This window comes from Chrysochloris asiatica, unplaced genomic scaffold, assembly GCF_000296735.1.
Source record: "Chrysochloris asiatica unplaced genomic scaffold, ChrAsi1.0 scaffold00136, whole genome shotgun sequence".
Taxonomy (NCBI): domain Eukaryota; kingdom Metazoa; phylum Chordata; class Mammalia; order Afrosoricida; family Chrysochloridae; genus Chrysochloris; species Chrysochloris asiatica.
In genome coordinates this window covers 1915431-1939588 of record NW_006408654.1, presented here as the reverse complement: position 1 = coordinate 1939588, position 24158 = coordinate 1915431, and the positions used below count along the sequence as shown (strand labels likewise).

Here is a 24158-nt window from a genome sequence, read left to right as displayed (position 1 = left end):
TAGAGACAAAGGATACAATCCTGGCACACACCTTTCCTGATTTTAAGCCATTCAGTTCCCCCTTGTTCTATCCTTATGGCTGCCTCTTGGTCTATGTACAGTTTCCTCATAAGCACATGATTAAGTGTTCTGAATTCCCACTCTTTGCAATGTTATCCATAGTTTGTCATGATCCACATAGCCAGAAGTCTTTACATTGTCAATAAAACACAAGTAAACAGCAGAGAATACAAGGGTATTGTCGGATGCAGCGAATATCCCTCTGACATTAACAATGGTATCCTCTGTTCCACGTCTTCTTCTAAATCCAGCTTGAATGTCTGGCAGCTCCCTGTTGGTATACTGCTTCAATCATTTTTTAATTATCTTCAGAATTTTACTTGCATGTGATATTAATGATACTGTTAGATGATTTCCACATTCCTTTGGATCACCCATCTGTGGAATAAGCACAAATATGGATCTCTGCTAGATGGTTGGCCAAGTAGCTATCCTCCAAATGTCTTGGCATAGAATGGATGAGCTCCTCCAGTGCTTCTTCAGGTTGTTGAAATATTTCAATTTGTATTCTATCAATTCCTGGGGCCTTGTTTCCCAGTGCCTCCAGTGTACCCTGGACTTACTCATTCTGTGTCATTGGCTCTTGATTATGAAATGGATGAACATTGACCGTTTCTTTTTGGTACAGTGACTGTGTATTACTACCATCTTTAGATGCTTTATGTATCATTCAATATTCTGCCCAGTTTCTGAACTATTGAAACTCATAATAGTCAACATCCTACTTATAACACCAGTCTCGAAGTGGTGTTGTAGTATAAGTACTAGACTGCTAATCACAAGGTTTTGTGGTTCAAACCCACCAGCTGCTCCTCAGAAACCCTCTATAGGGTCACTATAAGTTGAACCCAGCTCAACAGCACTAATACCAATACCAATAACAACTTATAATATCCAGTTGGGTGTCTAATAGACCTTTAAAGCTGACTGTGTCCTTATTGAATTAGCTTCTCTCAAACCCAGCATGCCCTTTTCCCAAAGTAAAAAGCCATTCATCCTTAATTCCTCTTTCTTTCACACCCCATATCATGTTTATGAACAACTTTTGGCTCTATCTTCCTCTATTGTTTTTGTTTTTTTTTAACTACCCCCAGGATCAGGCAGTATTAAATTCTGCTGTGTATAAGGTCGCTATGAGTTGGTACCAACTCGATGGCACCTAACTAACAACAACAGTTCTTCCATCGGAGTCTTGGTGTGGTGCTGCGGGTTAATGCATTGGACTGCAAAGTTGGTTTGTATTGCAAGGTCAGCAGTTCAAACTCACCAGCCACTCCTCAGAAACCCTATTACGGGGTCGCTATGGGTCAGAATCGACTTGATGGCACTTAACTTTTTTCCATCTAAGGAGCCCCGGTAGCATAGTGGATTGCGAGCAGGCTGCTAATCACAGGATTAGTAGTTTGAATCTCCCAATCACTCGGAGGGAGAAAGATGAGGCTTTTTGCTCCTGTAAAGATTTACAGCCTCAGAAACTCTATACAGGGTTGCATGAGTTAGAGCTGACTCGTTGGCACACCACCACCAACACCCATTTTTCCATCTTACTCTAAACTGCCATCATTTTCCTGAACACAGCCTCCTCATTGGCATCCCTGTTTTAACTTTAACCTCATAAAGCCTTTCAGTGTCTTCCCTCACACTTGGAGTAAAATTCTACAAGACCCCACATGACCTGGCCTGAGCTCCCTCTTCTGTGCTCCAACTACTCTGGCCTTGCTAAGTCCTGCACACAAACTCATTCCATCTCAGGTCCTGGTCTGGACCACTGCTTTTAGAGGTAGCACTCTGGCGTACTCCCAAGCCAGGGCTTTATGCTAACAATATTTTTTGTCATTTTCTCCTCTCACTAGCATGTCTTATTTCATGAAGCCCAGGATTTAGTGTTGTGTTCACTGCTGTATTCTCAACACCTAGAATAGTGCCTGATATTCTCTCAAAGGCACTAGTTAACTCAATGTAATTTTAACTTTCTGTATTGCTAATTAAGTTCACTTGCTAACAGAAAAGCTGTGTTGTGTATGTCCTATAACTCATATTTTTTTTTCACTAATTCAGAAGTGTTGATCATGATTATCCAGATTCCTGAAAATATGATGTATTCTACCAATATATTGTAGATGTAAAAATAATGATTTTGCCTTTGCTTTCTCCTGTTTTCTTGGTGGATGCTACTGCCTAGAATTTGGCATTACGTTTTGAAGATATTTTGATATTAATTCTAAGACATAAATTAATCCAATATAGACAAAAAGAAGTTTTTGTTTCGCTTTATGGTTTTGGTTACTACACAAGTTTCTTGATGGTGATTTGGTTCATTTGATTTAATCCTAAATTGGTAGTGCTCTTCCTTACATGGGACTTCTGCCTCTCCTTGCCCCTCAAGCCACCTTGTCCTGTACCTCCACTCTACTGCCTGTGCCACACGTTCTCCCTAAGAGGGTCTTGCTATCTCCTTAGTAGCCCAGTCATCCTCGCAGTCAGCAGGGTCTAAATAAAGGCTTACTAGTAAATCACTGGAACTTCATCTTAGCTTGGTGGTGGTGGTGATGTGTGGTAGAGTCGGTTGCAACTCACAGCAACCCTGTACAGGGTTTCCAAGGCTGTAAATCTTTATGGGAGCAGAAAGCTTCATCTTTCTTCTGCAGAACAGCTGGTAGTTTTGAACTGCTGACCTTGTGATTCACAGCCTGGTTTGTAACCACTACGCTATTCTTAGTAAAAAGGCTCAGGATATGTAGAAAGGCTCTATGGTTTTGATCTCTTGTGACCTCATTTGCTGACTGGGATACAGACTTTATCATTTATTCAAAGAGTGAAACATGCCCTTAGTGTGTATAAAGGGATATGATGGTTCTGAGACAGGAGGATGAGAATCTGCAATAATGAGTCAGAACTGTAGACTTTCCAAAGCTATTGTAAGATAAATAAATAATGTGTTAAGCTCACAAATAGCTATCTTCTGATGGTTTCCATAGTTTCACATACAAATTAATATCTAACATGGGATTCTGGCTTAAATTTCATCATGTATAGATTTGGTCTTATTTAATATAAAGTTTTACTCCTCTTCTTACAGAGGCGCCCTGCTACTTCAGTGGGTTAAATGTTGGCATGCTAACTGAAAAGTCAACAGTTGTAACCCACCAGCTGCTCCATGGGAGAAAGATAAGAATGTCTACTCCTGTAAAGATTTTCAGTCTCTGGAACCATAGGGAGCAGTTCTACTTTGTTCTGTAGGGTTTCTGTGAGGCACACAGCCCTGGTGTCACACTGGGTTAAGCATTCTACTGTTACCCGAAAGGTTGACAGGTCAAACTCACCAATCTGCTCCTGTAAAGATTTTTTTGAAACCTTTAGCACTTACACCCTACACCATGAGTCAGAATTGACTCAGTGGTAGTGGGTTAGTTGGGGGGGGCATTGTTTTGTTTATCTTTTTAGAATTGAAGTCTTCTTTTAAAAAAGAGCAAACAGTTGCTTTTAGCTAGCCTATGAGGAAAAGTTTCACAAGACCATTCTAAAGTGAATATAGTAGTTTATTTTCCTTCATGGGAACAGCCTCTCATTTGGTCAGATGGTGGCAGGATAAGATAGAATAGCTTCTATCTTATTCACCATAATTTCATTTTTTGTAAAATATTATAAAAATATTTTGAGTAAATGAAGTGAAGCCTTCTTTTGTGTTAAACTATCCTTTCTAAGTATACACTTGATCTTACCTTATAATTTAAGCCCAAGAATCTCTTTTTAGGGTTGTATTTCTAAAATGTTGGATATATAACATCTATTTTGTAAACTGCGAAGATTGTATTCATTCATTAAGTAACTTTGGTTTAGATCTTACCTTCTAGGCACTGCCTTCTTTGAGTAGGCATTCTAGAAGTTGAGACAAATAAGTAATTACACTAAGAATTGATCAGGGCTGTAACAGGAGAAATACAGTATATGCATAGAAAATAACATTACAAGTGTATACCCGAAATATTTTTATGTGAGTTAAACCATGACAGTTTGCAGTGATATCTGTGCCACCCTCATGAAAACCATTGATCTCCTGTGACCTTTTAAAATAAAGGCTACTCTTGGAGGTTATTGTGACCTTTTAAAGAACACAGTCAGCCATCTATCTGCTCAGGAGCCAGGCCAGCAGTAATAGCTGTTATTAAGCTATTAAGGTTCAATAGGAAGCTTACAGGGCGGTGAGTTTATGTTTCTGATGAGGAATCAGAATAGGAGGCTGAGAATGGTAACAACGTCATTGACTTATACATGAGGACACTGTTTGGTATATGTTTTGCTGTGCATATTTTCAACAACAAAAAATAAAATTTTGAGATAATAAAACAAAATAAGGGCTAGTTTGAATAATAAAGCACAAGCAATGGGAGAAAACTTGTCAGGAAGAAGATTAGAGCTTTGACAAGTAACAGCATGGAGTTTATCTGTGAAGACTTGAAAAGATGCTGCAGGGGTACCCCCCTAACCTCAGATATATCTGCTGTCTTTGTCTTCATCCACTGCTGGCTTTGGCAGTTACCAGTACAGCCAGTGAGTTGTGCTCTCTGCTTGCTTTCCACAGGTCTTATTTAAGAAGAAACAATAAGATAAACTCTGGTTGTTTTTATTTACCTTCTTTTTCCCTATAGCTGCCTCCCATAAGTTTTTGTTTTATGCATTTATCATCTAGGAAAAAAAAAAAAAAAACCCACCCCCCACAAAGAAACAAAAACCCCTGGGTTCTTCCCGGGCAGGAGAGAAATTCAGGCTTAATGCTGTGCTTTCTTCAGACTGTAACAATAGCAACCACAGAACGGACAAAGCTGCATTTTCCTTTTATGTTTTTCCTTTAGATATCTCAACAGGACCTTCTTGGCTAAATCAGGGACTGCTTTTGAACTCTACCCAATCAGTTTCAAATTTTGACCTGACCAGTGGCGCCACCTTATCCCAATCAAGGTATGTAGTTTTCCAAGGCTAGAGGGCAAACCACAACGCTCTGACCCTCTGTGAAGGGAAGAGCCAGGAGTGCCTTACTGCTGGCCTGGCTCCTGAGCAGATAGATGGCTGACTGTGTCAGTGGCACTTCTTTGCTTTGTCTTTATTACTGTGTTTTACAGAGCGTAAAGCATATACCATATTAATGAACATCTGTATTTGTAATTGTTTGCTAGTGTAAACCAAGGGTTATGCTTGGATGCTGAAGTGGCCTTAGCAACTGGGCAGTTCCTTGCCCCAAACAGTCACCAGTCCAGCAGTGCGGCCTCCCACTGCTCTGAGTCCCGAGGAGAGACGCCCTGTTCGTTCAACGATGAAGACGATGACGAGGATGAGGAGGATTCCTCGTCCCCAGAATAAACACAGGAGAAAACCCACTTTTTATTATTTGATGCTCATGTGTGTTTTTAGTGTGAGCTCTTTGTTTTTGAAATGATTGTTTCAGTCTTTGCCTTTGTTTGCACTGGGTGTGCAGTGAAAGCTAGAGAAGAAACACAATAAGCAAATGACAAGAAGGCTAATATGATTGAGAAGAAAGGTACCATAGTGTGAATGGAAACTCGGTTGGACAGAACAATAGGTCACATTACAAACAAAGCATGTTTTCTGCAGTGGTAGAGGAAAAACAATCCCTGAAGAATTGGCAGCATGAATGAAGCTTTTCTCTTCCATGAGGTGGGATCTTTGTGTTCCTCCACACCCAAGTAATCCTCTTTGGAATTGAGATTGCTACAAGAAATAGTCCTTAGTGATCATGTTTCTCTCCTAGCCTGGGATGCTTTCTGTAAGGCAGAAATGGACATGAAGGGGAGTTGTCCATGAGGGTTGCAGATGGACAATCCTTGTGGCCTAAGGAGCACAGATTGAACTGCTGAACTAGTTGAAAGTCCAGTTGAGGTGTTGTATGCATCAGCTGCCTTACCTTCTAGAAAGGAGCGTGTGCTAATTCTTAAGTACTTAAGTGAGATTTAGAATAATTTATAGTAAAACTGAAATGATCATGATTAGCCAATGCATTGTTGCATAGAATACACTAGGGCTATTTCTGGAAGCCAAAATCAAATAGTATTTCCATGTGCATTAAATACTTTGCCAGCACTGCCTTCTGCCTGCATTCTAGACCTGGGATTCATAGGGAAGGAAACTATCTCTAGTTTTCATCATGGATTTCATACAGCTTTTTCATTTAGAACAAAACAAAAGAAATCCCTATGACCGAATTGTTTGCCTACAGTTCCTGCAGCAATTGTATGAATTTACTCACTGTGCAATTTGTGAAACTGAACCAAATGTTATTACTTTGGTCTTAAAAGTCTATTTCAAGAATCTGAGCAGCAATGTTTTCCTGTACATGTCATGTTTTGTACATTTTCATTCATCAAAATAACTTTATTGGGTTTATTCCTGGGTAAACTGCATTTCAGACTTACCCACTGTTCAGTGTTTCATGAAAACATTGAAAGACGTTGCACATTTCAAATGATTTGATTTATAGTAAGGTTGTATATAGTATATTCTTTTATAGCCAAAGATGCCATTAGTAAGCCTGCTCGGGTGAGTTCACAGTTGCTGCCCCTCTGAGTAGATGGTGTGGGGACATCGCTATCAGGGTCCAACAAGGAAGAGGGTGGACTGTGACCTGGTAGAGGCAATGAGCACATGTAATAGTAACAGGGTGGAAAATCAGTGTGAGTCCCAGTAATGTTTTTGTCAGTTTTAAAGACATTGTTTTGAATAAAAAAAGAAACATGAAAATTCAGGTTGTTGGAACTTCCATGAGTAGACTGTCAGTTTGCAGTTAATTTCACATTAAGGTCTTGAAAAGAGCAAAATCCTAATGGGAATATTAACTCTAAAGCTTTGACCAGATGTAATGGGAAAATTTTAATTATAAAGAATTGAAGTTGTTTGGTTATGCATCTCGCACCCCGGAGCCTCTCCCTCCTCTCCTCTCCTCAGTGCCCCCGTGAGACGCAGGCTCGCTCCTGTGACACCCTATTGAGGTGAAACTCTGCCATACTCTTTCCACTGAGCTGGAGGAAGAACCGCTGGCTGGCCTCAAATTTGTATTAGGGATAGAAAAACTTGACCCTGAACTTCAGGGGGCCCAGAGAGGCCAGTGGGAATAGCTAATTTTTTAGTCCCAAGAACATACACCTTTAGCTTAAGGTCCTTTGAAATAAAACTCATTCTGTCAGGAATACACCATTAGCTCAGTCTCACTCAGTATTCACAGCTGGCAGGAAAGTAGAGAATTCTGGTTCAGGTGACTTTTGGAGCATACCTTCTGGGGCTGTTCAGGCTGAAGGAGTCAGCAGTGGGTCCTCATTACAACACAAGATATTTCTGACTGGGAGTCCACCAGCTGTGCAGGTCAGTCAGCAGGTCAGAGATTCTCTCTAAGCCATCTTTGAAGGGGCTGCTTGCTTGTTTGGTAACTCCAACCCTTGTCCCTGAACTTCATGGAGCTCAGCGAGGCCAATGACATTAGCTAGTTTTCCAGTCTTCAAAAGCATCATCTGTGTGTCAGATCTCAATATACGTTTCAACATCCATGACAGGTACAGCAGTTGTAACCATTCGATTACTGAATAGCAGAATCCTTGATAGAGCTCTAGGGAAAGTGGTCCCTTTTCTACTCTCCTCCTGTCTGCTGCCATAGTACTTTACATTGATAAAATACAGGATGGGTTTTTCAGCAAAGTGCAACCAAAGTCTCTTATTAGTGACCTTTCAGTAGCCATCCCAGTCACAGATTTCTCACAGAAAATGCTCTCCCTCCCTCAGTCTTAGGTTTGGGTTACTGTTGAGGACATACTGTGGTCCCCAGTACTTGTGACTGGTATAAAACTTAAGGCAAAAACTAGGTTGAGATATTTAGAAAGATAAATCCTGTTACTATTTATCTCCCCTTTACCTGGGTCTAAAGTTCAGCGCTGAGTCACAATTTCATATAGGAATTAAAGTAAGGAAGATGTTAGGAAATCGTTGGTGACAACTTCAGGACTTGTATATAGGAGTAGCAGCCTGGGTTACATGCATACAGTCTGCCATTTCCTGAGGTTGTAGGTCTCGCTTTGCTTTTGGGGCTTAGCAAGGCCTTTTCCCCTTGGGAGTCAGTTGAGTGGTTGCCTTTTCCAGCACATAGTATTACAGTCAGTGCATTCCTGCCAGCTGAGCACATGTGCTGGAGGCCCCAGGCAGCAGGACTTGACCTTGGAGTGCAGAGGCAATCCTCCAGGGGCTTCCTGCTCTTAGGATGGGTGAGACTCCACCTACTCTGGCCTTGCCTCCTCCTTCCCAACCAATTCTGTGTCTCACCCACTTAATTTCATAGGCAGATGATGCAAAGCCATTTCAGTGAGTGTTGGTGTGAATTGTGTTTGTGGGCACAGAGGGCCATGAGAGTGGCAGAAAGGAGGTGCTGACCTAGTGGTTCTTCATCTCTCCATGATGCCCCAGTCTTAGGAAATGTCACAGATCACCACCACATGTTATGCTTCTTACAGTTATCAAAGTGGTGGTGGGCAGAAAAGTCTGTAGATCCTGCCATTTACCAGGATGGAAGAGGGCAACTTGCCCCCATTAGTGGATTTATGGTTGAAACCATGTCTGCCCTGCTTGACAATAATGCCAGGGACAGACCTCAGAAACAAGTCAGTCTGCATCAGATACTTCCATTGATGGATGCCTTCCCTGAAGCAGTGTCTCAGCTGCCTTTGCAGGCATCTTTGCTAAACCATTGTGGTCTATTCGGGTGGTAGGGACAGAGCTGTAAGTGTGGCCTGGGTCCCTGGTATAGTCAGGACTCCATGGGACCAACAGGCATTTCAGTGCTGTTCTGTAGCTGAATGGGGACTGCCTCAGGTCTTACAGAATAAGAGAGAAGCCTATCTAATTTCAGAAAAGTTCCCTCAGGCATATAAAAGAACAAAATAGATGTCCCTACACAACAAATGAGGCCAACCTTAAAGGTGCTGTCTTAGGGCTACGTACTGGGTGGGGGTTAGTGAATGTAATATATTTGCACACGTTACATGCTAGGTACAGGGGACAGAGCAGTGACAGGCAGCCCTGCCTTCATAGAACTCACATTTTACAGAAAACACAAGCCATTCAAATTCATCAGTGCTACAGAAAAAACAGGGGCGTGTGACAGTGCAGGGAGGCTACTTTAGCTGGGGTGGCTTGGGCAGGCCCCTTTGACAACAGATTTTGCCCTGAATCAGTCAACTGAAAGACCTCCATCCCATCTGTAGCTTCCTAACGCATCACACTACCCATACCATGTGCTTGGGTTGTTAAGTGCTGTCCAGTTGGTTCCGACTCTTAGCGACCCCCTACAGGGTTTCCGCAGAGCAGCTGGTAGTTTTGAACTGCTAACCTTGTGGTTCGCAGTCCAGAGCTGCTCCTACAGTACCATACCAGGAGTCCATGTGCTTGTGGAGTCACTACTAAAACTGTTCCAGTTTTAAACATATAACCTCTGGTAGTGTAGTGATTACAAGTTGGGCTGCTAACCTCAAGCATTCCACAGGAGAAAGATGAGTCTTTCTGCTTCTGTAAAGATTTACAGCCTCAGAAACCCTACGCAGGGTTGCTATGAGTTCAAACCGACTCCACAACACAACCACCACCACCAGTGATAATTACTTTTGTTACCTTCCAGTTAAAGAGCCCTGGTGGTGTGTTGGTTAAGCACTAGGCTGCTAACCAAAAGCTCATTTTATTCCACCAGCCGTTCCACGGAGGAAAGTGGAAACCCTATAGTGCAGTTCTCCTCTGGGGTCGTTATGAGTCGGCATCAACTCAACAGCAGTGGGGTGGGTTTGGTTTGTTTTGCTTTGGTTTTTAAACTTCCAATTAAAGATTGTAATTTACACAGTAGTAGTAAAGTAATTGGAAATGGAGAACGTTTTTACATGTTTTCTCCTGGTTTACCAAGTTGTTGGTTACATAGCAGAATCTTTTTTATATTATATATAGAAAAGATGATCTACTTTTATTTTGCACATGTGCTGGCATTGGTGAAACTAATGACTAGTTAGGACCACTTTCTCAGAAGGAGTTCCCATTTTCAGGAAGTCAAAGCAATGGTCCCAAGAGCTGGTATGGCACTGTAGCATAAGCAGTAAATTGCCAACCACAAGGTTGATGATTCAAACCTACCAGCTACTCCTTGGAAACCCTGTACAGGGTCACTGTGATCCAGAATGTACTCAACAGCACTTAACATCATATTGTGCCAGAAGCCAGCAGCAAGCTATTTGAGTGACTCAGAAACCTTTCTTCGTTGCCCCCTAAAACACAGCCCGTACAACTATGAGTAAGCAGGAAGCCAGGGACATGCTAAAATGTCATATGCTTTTAGTTTGACTTTCACTGATGCCATACACTTGCTCAAAAGGAAAGAAGCCTGATGATTTTTTGCTTAGATTTTTACCTTATAAGAAAGTATTCAAGCTAAATGTCCATATAAGCTATAACATTTCTCAGGTAATAGCCCAAGAGGTCCCTGAAGTTATACATGGATAACCTTTGGGGTCCAAATTTCCACATACATCTACACTCATACTCTGGAAGAAAAAGTGAGAACACAAAACTTTTTCACCTTCCACGATTCTGCCCTAAGAGTCCCTGACAAGGACAAAATACTTAGATGATAGCAGACGCAGCTGTTCACTCTTGTATTGACACAGGAGAAGTATATTCATCTAGTATGTGTATGCTGCACAGCTGTTACCTTAGGCAAGTTTTTTTTATTCTTATATAGCCTTTGCTTTAGAAAAAGGTCTGTAGAATCCAGTACTCTCTTAATCACACTACTCCAGTAAATTTGATTTTGGTCATCGCTGCTTATTGCTGGATTATATATGGATTATAGCTGGTTATAGCGTGGCAGCTGATATATACAGAGGTGCCCATCCACCCATTCTCCCCAAGGATTTCAGGATGGAAACAAGAGCTATTCCAACCCTTGTTTCGAGATATGGAAAAATTCCAAAGCCTGGTTTGCTTAAGGTTCCTCAGTCTGTCTGTGGCAGACTCTGCATCAGAATCCTGGGTTTCTTCCAATGAGGGGCACCATACAGCCTGAAAACCTCGCCCTCTCCAAATCCTTCCAGATGGCTGTTGGATTAGCATCAGTCCTCTGTCATTCCAAGTGCCAAACAGCCAGGGAGCAGAAGTGGGACTCCACCTCTCCAGAGTCCTGGCTTGAGGTTGTGGTGTCAGTTTTGGGCCTCCCACAACTCAGGAGATGCAAATTTAGACAACCACCTGGGAAGACAAGCAAAGACTCATTCACATTTGTAGGAGGTTTAGTTGTGAGATTACCAACAGGCTCTCTCTATACCACATTAGCTTGTTTCTGACCCTGTCTTGTCTCAACAAGGAGACTCACCCAGGTCATCTGTGGGCCTTAACACCTGTCACTGTGTCCTGCTCCACTCAGACTCACCACTGTTACCTGCCATCTAATAGCATGTAGCTTCACGATTTTGTTTGTTACCAGGGTTCAAGATTTTGTTCAAATTAAGAAAATTCTTGGGGGAAAAACAAACAAAAACCCGCTTTTCTGTTAAAATGCTTATCCAGTCGTATCAGGATAAATTCACCCTCTCAGGGTCCTGAAAAGCGGAACTGCCAACTAGCCAAGTGTACTACTAGCTGCTCAGGAGTCCTGAGGTCTGAGGAATACATTTCAGTACTATGAGTTCCTTCAGGTATTTTGTTCAACACACTACACTGGACTTTTGGACAAAAGGAAAGGAAAAAGAATAAAAAGTCTGTGAGTTCAAATCACCAATTAGTTTACCTTTCTGTTTAGTGACATTTTACTCTGATCATGTGCAACTAGGTTTTATATCTATATACATAGTTCTGCTTCTTATTCTGCATGAAGAAAACATTGTGGTGCCACATGCTACACGCAGTTTAAACAAGAAATAGAGGGGAAATGCAAACACCACGTCTGACTGACTTAACCTAATGTAGACGTTCCTCACTTAGCTTGAAGTACCTAACCTAATATGATACATTTATTTTGTAGTATCTCAATCTTTGTAAATAAATGCCATTATTTTTATATGGAAATTTTATAGAAAAGCTATTTCTGTATACTTCATTATCCTCAGATTTTCTGAAAGTGTTTCCAGTACTAACATGGACAAACCCTGAGCAGTGTTCTCAAAGGTGGGTCAGGAACTACCTGCAGCAGAATTGACAGGGGGCGTCCCCAGGGCCCACCCCAGACATCCAATCAGACACTCTGGGATGGGCCCTGAGAAGCTGTTTATAATAAATCAGTTTGCCTTGGGCAATTTTTTGTTGTTCAGTAAAGTGTGAGTACCTTTGTTCAGACTGAATGAAGAAAGAAAATACATCTGAAATGAGTGTAATTGTGCTTGAGAAAAAATGTATCAGACTTATATGATTTGATTGAGATGTACTATAGAAAATAATAAATAATTTTAAATAATGTTGGTCTGTCATTTTTTAGTGGGTCAATGAGGAGGGTGGTGGCTGCTGTGGTCTGGTGCCCAGACCCCCTCTTCTCCCTGCCCCTTCTGAATCTAGACAGTCCCAACTTCAGAATCCCCCAGAGGATTGGTTGAGACCATGGAGGTGATTCTGACTCCCGGCAACTCCATATACATCAGAGCAGGACTGTGTGTGCTCCATGGAGTTTTCAGTGGTTGGTTTTTTGGGAAGATTTCTAGGCCTTTCTTCTGAGGTGCTTCTGAGTGGATTTGAACCATTACTATCAGGGACTCAATGTTCCTAAGAGCACTCCCTAATGCTAGTTAGACCTATGTTGTGTTCTTTTTAATGGTCGCTTTAGAAAATAATATCATAAAGAATAATGTCTCAAAACTGATGGGCTTAAATAGAGTATTTAGGGAAGATGCTCTTTATACCAAAAGGGAATCAGAACACTATAAGTACACTGTGTGCCCCACCTATGACAAGGAAAATATTTTAGGCATTTAAACTGTTTCTAATGCTATACCCCCAAGCCTCAAGCAGAATTTACTATACTCCCAAAAGCTGAGCCAGGCATGCTATGCAAATGGGCAATCAGAAGGTACAGGAGGGTGTGGAGCATTTCAGGCATCACAGAATGAGACCAAGACTTGATGAGACCCTAGGAAATGGACTGTAAAACACTTGAATGTTAATGTCTAGGATGGACGGTGTCTTCCCATAAAAACTCCTACTTGGGTTCACTGGGCCAAGTAAGCTGATGGTCTGGATTGCCCAGAGGTTGAGATGAGGAACCAGGCATTCCCTCGAGTGGTGAATCCCAAGCTGGAATCTGTCCAGTGTGCCTTCTGACCCATGGTAGCCACTTAATGCCACCAGGTTAGTCTTTTAAGAATGGACCCATGAGAAGAAACAGTGGGTTATTTGGCCATAGAAAGTACTTTCGTTCTCATGGCCACATGGATGATGATGTGAAGGACTTGAGGGTTGTCAGTAGCCTCAACACAGCCATTGGACACCTTGCTGACTAGGGAAGATGCTTTTCAAACCCAAGAAGTTGTTTTCTCCAGTACCTTGCTTCTTGATGAGTTGGGCATGGCAAAGGTGGCAAAGCAGCAGATGGAAGATAACCTCAAAGCAGCCAAGAGTCTTCTCTTGGAGGCAGAATTCAGCTGGCAGTCACCTTACCTTTGCCTATTCCTACTCCCAGAAGCTATTTTTTCCCTATTCTAACAGGTGAACTACAACAGCTGGTTCTTGTGTCATTTTGATTTGAGTGTTGGATCCTCACTGATCCTTGCTTCCAAAGACATATCCAACCTCCCCATCTTGCTAGTGAGGAAGGCTCCATGTGTTCTTACTGTGGATGGTTTCCAAATGCCTTGGAGCTACCCAGTGACTGCCAGCTATGCCTCCTCCCTGAGAGGCCTTTCTGCCTTGCTGTAACTTGCTTGCAGAAAATCTTACTTCTCAGAATATAAAATGCTCTTACTGCATGAGATCACTATTATAAAAAAAAAAGTCAAGGAAAAAAAAAAAATGCATTGTGGTTAAGGAAGCCCTGTTAGCAGAGCAGGCAAATCCAATCCCATTTAATACAAGTAGAAGTTGCCATAACCGCTTTCTCACTTTCATGCAAACCATTTTCTGACATCTTTGGGACACAGTGACTCTGCCCCAGCCACTTCCTTCTACTTTGTCCAAGGTGCCTAGAGTACTTTGCTCTTCAGTATATTGTTTATGCTTTCATGCCATGGCTTTCCAACACTTGGCCATGGCTCCTAAAAGTCAGCATCTATTAGAAACTGAGATGCACGTGCATTGAAGGCCTAAAATGATAGCCCTGAAATGTGCCATCTTCACGGGAATTATTTACACTTTCTATTAAATAAGTAGATTGATTTTTAAACTTTCAGCCAACAAAGACTTATATTGGCTTCTCAATCTGAATACAGTCCAAGATATCGTCACAAAGTATTTTCAGAAACACAGTGTCATCTGCGTTTAGTGACAAAGCAATGGTGACTTCTGCATGAAGAGCTCCAGCCCAGCTTTGTTGTTAAGTGCCATCGAATCAGTTCCAACCCATAGTGACCCTGTATAGGGTTTCTGAGGAGCAGCTGGTGAGCTTGAACCGCCGACCTTGCAGTTCAAACGGCTTTGCAGTCTGGTGCATTAACCCACAGCGCCACACCAGGACTCCCCAGCCCAGCCTACGGATCATGAAAAAAATGAAGTCACTTTCCTCGAGTTTTATCAAAATTCAGTTTACAGATCACTATTGACAAGTCACGATGGAAACCAGAATGATAGTTTTGTTTGAATGAATGCTTTTGGAAATATCTTTTAGAGCAGAAAGCAAACATAAGACCCAGTGAGGCCTCTTGGAAGTCAGATTAAGGGCATGAACTGCCTTTCATAGCAGGCCCACCCATTGAATCCCACCCATTCTACCCTCCTCAAGCAAACGGACAAGCCAGGGCAGCAGAGCGAGCAGCTGCCTGCCTGCCCCCATTGTGCTCGCTGACTCAGGCCTGGCAGCAGGGTGGGAAGCAGTGTGCATGAAAAGTCCCAGGGATCTTGCTTCAACTTTTTTCCCGGATTTCTGGATGTAGACCCTGGAGGGAGGGGTCTGTCTTTAGAGACGGCACTTGTTAACAGGCAAAACGGGCTCCAGAACTTTTGGAGACCATTTCTCAAAGCACATTTCTACAATTATGTGCTTAAGTATCACACCACCAGGCAGTCTTATCTCCAAGAAGCTTGCTTACACTGATGGTACAGGTAAAAGACCTGGCCAATGAAACATGCCTGCTGGGGAGAGGTTTCTCTACCTGCGCCCCTCCTCCCCACCCAGTCCTTTCTGATAGTTGTCAGAGCCTGGAGGGCAGAAGCAGAACAGTTGCAGGGTTGAGGTTTGGTCAGGGAGGCAGGTGCCTGCTGGGGCACGCTGCAGCCACTCCTAATCATGGTGACACAAGATGAACTTGGAGGCAGATGGGTAGATGGGAAAGAAAGACCATTAGTAGAATGAAGCAAGCAGGAATGAAAGGGTGCAGCACCCAGATACCATCAGCCTGGAGGGCCTCAGAGGACACTGGCAGGCCGTGGCTTCACAGCAAGCAGCCAGTTTTGTTTCTTCCTCCAGACGCCTAGGATGGGGTGATGGGTCTGTGGAGGGTCGAGAGCTCCCACAACAGCTGTCCACAGGAGCACACCCTTGGTATTGTGTTTTGTTCATAAGACTCAACAAATTCCTAAGGCTGCACTGTTAATTGCCTTAGAGTCGCTTTTGACTCATAATGACTCTGTATAGGGTTTCTGAGAAGTGGTTGGTGGGTTCCAACTGCCGACCCTGAGGCTAGCAGTGCAGTGCTTATCCTACAGCACCATACCAGGACTCCAATAAGAGACCCTGAGTGCATTCTGCTAGGTATCATTTAATGGACTGGCAACTGACAGGCCATTAGATCCTCCTCATTTGGTGACCTCAGAGGGTTTGCCACTTGAGAAGTGTTAGATGACATCTCTTTACAAATATACACAGTAAATATGTGTAGCTATGCAGTCCATATCTCATAAAAATAATTCCTTGGTATAATTCCATACAGAAATCCCAACTTTGCGCTAGGATTTTGCCGTGTGTAATAAGCAGTATTAGAACCCTCACTGCATCTGGCTTCTAATACTGCTTTTTCAGCAAAGTTTTAATTGGAGAGAGACAATGCCCGCAGTGGGGACAAATAGGTTATGTGCTTGATACACCCTTACCGACACCTCTCCTATAAGATGTTCTTGTGTTGACACCTCCCTGCTGCCCCACTTCCCATCACACACATACACCCTGGGTGGCTTGAAATTTGTGAAGTGCTCTGGACCTCCATGACTAGGCTGCAAGACCTAGTCAGAGGAGAAAGGGTCATTGCAGGCTGTGAGGGTAATCAATGAGTGCCATCCCACTCCAAAATTCTTCTGAAGCTTAACTTCCAGTGTGAGGGAAATAAGTTGGAAATCTTCATTTCTCAAAGATTAGAAACACTCTAAAAATAATTGTTAACTAGAAACTTGTTTAAAATGGGTTGCCTAGGCTTTTTCCAGGCAAGCGTATCCTCTTTTGTGTGCTTCTTGGACTCTGCTTGCAGCATGACCCCCAGACGTTTGTCTTCACCCCACACCTCAAAAGAAGAAACCTCAGCTGCAGGAGACTTCGAATCTCTCTGAATTTGCCAAAGGGAGAAAAAGAACAGCAGGAAGCAATTGAAAATATTGATGAAGTACAAAATAAAACAGAGTTAATGAAAAAGCCAGAGAGATTTTGAAAGTAGAACAGAAATATAACATACTCCTCCAACAATTCTTCCAAAAGAAATCAGAATTGATGGTCAAAATCCCAAACTTTTGGATAACAACATTTGTCAACTGTCCACACGTGTCTGTGTTGCTTGGGGAGGAGGATGAAGAGGGACTACATTATTTGACCAGAGCTAAAGTGATAGAATTTGAAGATATTAAATCAGGTTACAGAATAGATTTTCATTTTAATGAAAATCCTTACTTCGGAAATAAACTTCTCTCCAAAGAATTTCATCTGGATGACACTGGTGCTCCGTCCTCAAAATCAACTGAAATCAAATGGAAATCTGGAAAAAATTTGACAAAACGCTCAAGTCAAACACAGAATAAAGCCAGCAGGATGAAGAACCAGAGAGCTTGTTTACCTGGTTTACTGATTATTCTGATACAGGTCAGATGAGTTAGGAGAGACAGCTGGCCAAATCCGTTACAGTACTATTTGGTTCCTGATATGGATGATGAAGGGGAAGGAGAAAAAGAAGAAGAAGATAATGAAGGTTTGAAAGATATTGATGAAGAAGGGGAAGATGATGAGGAGAGGAAGAAGAGGTGGATGAAGAAGAAGATGACTATTAAGAACACTGAAGTATTCCAAAGTTTAAAATTTTTCTTAAGTCCCTGGGAACAAATTGCAGTCTTCCCCCCACCCCCCACCCCCTTGTGCTCAGTCAGCCTGTTCTTAAGGTCTCTTTTCTCTCCTCTACACCATGTTTTCAACTTATTTGGGGGAGGGGGTGGACTTAAGCAGATAACAGTGGGAAAAGAATCTCTAGCCCTTTCTGTTCCCAAATTAATTTTTATCTCTTCCTGTCTCAACAAAAGCTATAGAATCAATACACCACTGTGCTCTGTGGGCAAAAAGAAAAACATTCTGCTCCCCTCGCTCTGCTAGAAGCCAGAAGGTGCTAGGCCCCTGTGTAGTAGTGCCTAGAACTCTAGCTTTTTGCCTCCTTTCTCTGTATATTGGCTCAGAGATTACACTGTGTCTCTGTGTGAATATGGGCAATTAGCATTTATCAATATTTATCTTTCTACTTTCTCTTGTTTAAACAAAGCGAAAACAACTTAAAAAGGGGGGGTATAGAAGGTCAGCAAAGGGTGGGTTTGAGATGTTTAGGTGGGTTAAGTGGGCATTTTGACAATATGACTTCTCCTTTGGCATGTTTAATTGTGATGTGTAATGGGCATCCTTGCAGTTTAAGATAATATTTTTATAATAAAACTCTCTCCTAATGATTACTTGAGCCCAGCCACTCGATGGGAGGATCAGCAGAACCTGTAGGATCTACTATGGAATTGACCTTCTCTATTGTATTTTTGTTCTTGTTTAGTCTTAAAAATTCTTTTTCTTTCACTGGAAAGGAAAAATGTTAAAAGTGTACAAGTTGCATTTTTACAATAAAACTAAATGTATACACACACACACAAATAGACTGTGTTTTATCTTTGTAAATTCAGGACCTCGTCCAGTACCTAGTATGTAGTGACTGGTTCTAAGTTTATTGAATGAGTGCATCACATATTGTATATTGTGTATAAGCATATTAACCTCTTGGTTAGTTTTGAATAACCAAAGGTTCTTTCACCTTTAGCACAGATGATCTGGCCAAAGCCTGAACAAATGAAAATTTGAGCTCTGTGAGGAGGCTCAGGTGGTAACATGGTTAATGTGCTCAGCTGCTAACTATAAAGCCAACGGCTCAAACCCACTAGCCGTTTCTAAAAAGAAAGATGTGACCGTTTGCTTCTGTCAAGATTTACCTGTCTGCTCTATTTCAGAGACTCACTGTGAATGGATTTTTGTGCCTCCTCATTTCTGATAGCGCAAATGAGGGGGAAGTTGAAGAGTAAAATGTTGCAGAGGTGTGGTATTTGCGTGGCTTCAGGAGTAACTGGGTGATAAAAGCAATAAGGTGAGTTGATTCAAGGGAGAAAGCAGACTCTTGGGAACAGGGTATAGGGTTTCCAACAACGGAATTCCTCATTCTTTCACTGCATGCCCAGTAATCAATCCAACTGTGCTTTTGACAGGCTTCCAGCCAGCCCAGGCCCCTAAGTGTTATGTGCTATCTCTCCCCATCAGGAAGATTAGCAATTTACATTCTATAAACCCAGAAAAGACTATGGTTATATGGGAGCTACAGTGGTCTGTCTTTGATAAGTGTTAAATTAATCTGATTCACACTCAGCATATTAGTTATCTAGTGCTGCTATCCGAGAAATACCACAAGTGGATGACTTTAACAAACAGAAATTTATTTTCTCACAGTTTAGGAGGCTCAAAGTCCAAAATCAGGACACTAGGTGTAGGGGAAGGTTTGTTCTCTGTTAGTTCTGAGGGAAGGTCCTTGCTTCCCCTCAACTTCTGTGGGCCCGACCCCCTTTGGAGATCTCCATGTGTTTTAGCATCAATCTTCCCTTGGATCTAGGAGGTTTACAGACAGGGACCCTGGGTCCAAACCACACACTGTGCTCCTGGCTCTTTTTGCTTGCAGATAGTATAGGTTCCTCTGATCTCTGCTCACTTCAGTCAAAAGAGATTGACTCCATATATAATCTAATCCTGTGAATTGCACTCTGCTGCATTAACATAAATGCCACTAATCCTGTCTCATTAACATCATAGAGGTCAGGCCTTACAACACATAGGATAAGTACATTCGATCACAAAATGGAGAATAATTACATAATGCTGAATTCATGGCCTAGCCAAGTGGACAAATACAAGAGCACTATAAAAAATTCATGGGGGAAAAAAAAAATCCATGATCTTTCATTCTCTTTTAACATGGGTTTTTGAAGCCTCTTTGTAGTTTGGAGTAAGAGAACTCACTTCCTAACAGTGCTATGAGTGGGAATCATCTCTGTGGCAGTGGGTTTTGTTTGGGCTTTGTTAAGCCTCTATAGTCCATGTTTCAAATACCAAAACAGCTGCTTCATCCCCACTCCACCCAGCTCAATGCCAGTCAGTCCTGTCTGCCTGCTGCTGTGAATACGCTTGTTCTAACCGGCAGCCCTGAATTTTCCATACTTGAGTGTAGGGAGCTGTTAACAAGAGAGCACTTGCCCAGAGACGCCAATGAACACGAGAGAAAATGAGCTTCTAATATCTCTGGTCCCAGATATCTAGAATCTATAGTAAAAAACAGTACTAACAGGATAGAGAAACTCTTAAAGCTGCCAGCTACTTTCCTTGTAACCTTTCTTCAGAAAAAGCTTGGGTAGTAGAGAGCGCAAAGGATTACCCCAGGGTTGCACAGATACCAAATCACTTGCAAGTAGAGGATCTCAACTCTGGAGTTCAGGCCTGTGCTTTCCCCAGCCAACTACTGTGTCCTGGGAAGGAAAAATCCTTCCGGCCAGAGGATCCATCAGGCAGGCATTGTGGGTCAAGCGTAAATCTTGATGAATTTGTCATTCACGCCCACCCTCATAAGTTAAAGACAATTAAGTTTGAGACCCCAAGCTGAGGCACATTCACTCAGACGCCCATTAAAAAAGCCCTCCTGACCAGATATGGAACCCCCTTCCCTCCTGGGCACCCACAGGTTTATCTGCATACCAAGCATGTATCTCTCTTGGAACAAAACTCTTTTAGCCATTAGTTTGCAAGTTGAATTGCTGCTGTTGTTAAGTGATGTTGAGTCAGTTCCAACTTACGGTGATCCTGTATAGGATTTCTGAGGCTGTAAATCTTTGCAGGAACAGAAAGCCACATCTTTCTCCTGAGGAGTGGCTGGTGGGCTCACACTGCTGACTTTGTGTTTTGTCGAGCAAGATGCTTCTCCACCACCCCCAAAGACCCTGAGTAAATCTCCAGGGCCAGAAAATCTGCCACTGACGCCACACACCTGTTTCGGTGCAGGTGCAGAGGATGAGCCTGAATGGAACTCTACCATGGTAATTAGTTATTACCTCCCAAATAGCTCACGTTTAGCAACAATTATTAATAGCTAAGATATACCCAAACCAAGGAGTCCTGGTGTGGCACTGTGGGATAAAGCACTGGACTGCAAGTTCAGTGGTTCAAACTCACCAGCTGCTCCTTGGAAATCCTATATGGGGTTATTATGATTCGGGACCACCTCAATGGCACTTAAAAACCAAACCAAAATCCAAGCCCACTGCCATTGAGTTGATTGTAACTCATAGTGACCCTACATAGGGTTTCCAAGACTGTAAATCTTTATGGGAGCAGACAGCCTCATTATCCTCCCATGGAGTGATTGGTGTGTTTGAATCACTAACCTTGCAGCTAGCAGCTCAATGCCTTACCTACAGTGCCACCCGTGCTCCTTAACTCTAGAGAGACTAATTGTTGGGCACTGTCTGGAGTCCTGGTGTGGCACTGTAGAATAAACACTGGACCATGGCTCAAACACACCAACCGCTCCTTGGAAACCCTGTACACAGTTGCTATGAGTTGGAACCCACTCAATGGAACTTAACAAACAATAGCAAATTTCAAGCTCTTTATTTAGTCCTATTTACAAAGAAAACTCTTCAGATGCAGTAGAGTGACGTCATCATTGCTCTAGTTTCCACAGCTCTAGTAAGGAGTCATTGCTGTTGCATAGAACCATCAAGTTGGTTCTGACTCATAGTGACCCTGTATAGGGTTTTCAATGAGGATTTGAACCACCGGCCATTGCAATTTAAACTGACCTTGCAGTCCAGTGCTTATCCTAAAGTGCCACATCATGATTCCAGTAAGGGGTAGAGAAGGGATTTACACTGAATAGTCTACTCCAGACTGTGCTCTTAAAGGTAGGTTGGCACCTCCCCATGCCTCCGAGGTGATCTAGGTCAAACAGGTTGTTGTTTGGGCAGAAAATTGGTGAGTGTCACTTCTCTGGATTTTGAAGGAAGCTGTGTTAGTCATAGATGTGTGCAGTTTGCATAGTTGCACAGGATGGAAAAACCAAGGCCCAGAACAGCCTTTCTATCTTCCTTCTGCAGCTTTCCCCAAGGAGGCAGGGTCTTATGAAATGGGAGTGCCCAGCAGGTGGCGTCTGGAGTTGGCATGGCTAGGACACAAGCCACTTATATTTGCCCCCTCACCCTCCTTCTGAGGCTGTGAGCTTCTTTCCAAGGAAGGCTTTCTTCCAATGGTGCAAGATGATCACCAGCAACTGCAGGAGACCTCGGAGCCCTCTAGCCTGGGAAGGTACTTCTCCTACCTAACAATTCTAACCAGCCCTGGAATCACTCTTCTAGGACCATTCTGGCTTGCAACCCTAAAGCAATCACTGAGGCTATGAAAAACATGTGCAGTTGAGCTACAGCTGGGTCACCACTCATCTGTTCCTGGAAATGGTCAGTGTGGCAGTCCCAACTGGATCCCATGACCGAGAAGGGAAGCATCAAGGTGTGGTAGCTAAGCCTGGCAGGAATGGGTTAGGGGTAGGCAGAAACCATGGACACCCCCACTTAACCACAGCAGTTTTACAGAAAACTTTTTTTTTAAAGTATTTGCATTGTGGCAGCAACATTTTTTATAGTGCTATTGTGACGTTGGAGTACTGGTGTGGCACTGTAGGATAAGCACTGAACAGCTAACCCTCAAGGTCAGAGGTTTAAACCCACCAGTCACTCCTTATAGGGTTGCTATGAGTCAAAATCACCTCAACAGCACTTAACAACAACATTGTGAAGTTAAAGGCACCGTGGTTAAGTACTCAGCCACTAATGAAAATGTTAGCGTTGGAACATAAGTGCTCTACATGAGAAAGATGTAGTAATCTGTTTCCATAAGGATTTTTTTTTTTTTAATTGTGATTGGGTAAAAGTAACAGAGCAAATTGGTTTTTCACTGAACAATTCATACACATTTGTTTCGTACATTGATTGCAATTCCTACAACATAACAGCACTCCTCCCACTTTCTTTGTTTTCTATTTGACCTTTCCTATCTCTTCTATCTTCTGAGCTTTATCCCTGGGCAAATGCCTTCCCTTTTCATCTTTTGATTGTTCTAAGTGTACCTCCCGGTGTTATTGTTCACCTTAAAGGCCTATCTTTTAGGTGAAAGGTGAGCCACAGTGGGATAAATTCAGTTCTGGGCTTCACAGGGAGACTAAGAGCCATAGTTTTCGGGGGTTTCTAGCAGTCTTTATCCAATTAGTAATCCTGGTATATTTTTTGTTCCACATTTTCTCTCACACTATCCAGGACCTTCTGTTGTGATTCCTTTCAGAGATGTCAGTAGTGGTACTCGGGCACCACCTGGTTCTGGTTTTGGGACTATGGAGGGTGTGGTTAGCAGGATTGATGATGAGTCCCTTGGATTCTTTTCATGTGTTTTTGATTTTATTCACTCTTTTCTGAATGGGGAGAGACCATTCATCTGTTGATGGGTACTTCAGTTGTTTTCATCTTTTTGCTATCTGCAAATGATACATGGGTGTGCAAGTATCTATTCATTGCAGCTCTTGTTTCTCTAGGATATATATATGCCTTGTAGTGGGATTGCTGGATGATACATACAGTATTTCTTTTCCCAACTTTTAAAGGATGTACCATGCTGTTTTCCACAGCATTTGCTTTATTATATAAAATTCCACTACCAGTATATACAGGTTCCAGTCTCTTCACACCCTCACCAGCATTTGCTGTTTTCTGTTTTTATTAACTTTGCCATTAATGCTGGGGTGAGATGATTTCTGAGGTTAATGCCTAGAAAACCCTTTCAGGCAGTTCTCCTTTGTCCTATAGGGTTGCTGTGAGTGGGAATCAGCTCCATGATGCTGAGTTATTGTGAAGTTAATGCCCTAATATGACAGTGAAAAATTAAATGTTGTATGAAAGGAGTGGTCACAAATTATCTGTATTTTTCAGTGAAAAATGAGAAATTGAAATGATGAAACTCATAGGAGCAAATCTGAAGCAGAGACCACCTGAACTTTCAGCACTGGCTCTGCTAACACAAAAGCAGCACTGTTATGGTATCTCGCTAGACTTGTTTCCACCTTTACAGACCTGGCAGAACCAACTCTGCCCTCTTTGCCTCAGAGTCATTTAAGGATAAGATATGAACGTGCAAGTGCTTAGTCCTACGTATTAAATTCCAAGAGAAATCCCTAAGAAACCAGAGCAAAGTGGATATGGCCAGAAATTACCCCAACAGATGGCAAATGCACATGTTGGAATACAACCATCAACATGCCCTGGACTGTGTGTACAGGAGACACCCTCTGCGAGGAGAGCAGACAGTCCTCAGTGGAGAGAAAACACACTGACCAGACTTCATACTTCAGAGTCAC

At 42.4% G+C, this 24158-nt stretch overlaps 1 protein-coding gene and 1 pseudogene across 3 annotated transcripts in view; both read left to right on the top strand.

The window, feature by feature from the left end:
• The window catches only part of TFDP2 (transcription factor Dp-2 (E2F dimerization partner 2)), a 189169-nt gene extending 183377 nt beyond the window's left edge, over positions 1-5792 (top strand). The window contains exons 8-9 of one of the 3 annotated variants that reach the window (XM_006869852.1): positions 4914-5019; positions 5235-5792. In XM_006869852.1, the coding sequence (XP_006869914.1) occupies positions 4914-5019; positions 5235-5418 (290 nt within the window). In that variant the 3' untranslated portion in view covers positions 5419-5792. The remainder of the gene's footprint in view (positions 1-4913; positions 5020-5234) is intronic. The other 2 variants (XM_006869851.1, XM_006869853.1) reach the window with 2 other exon arrangements.
• A 10894-nt stretch (positions 5793-16686) lies between these two features.
• On the top strand, positions 16687-18747 carry LOC102837875 (annotated as a pseudogene).
• The last annotated feature ends 5411 nt before the right edge of the window (positions 18748-24158 follow it).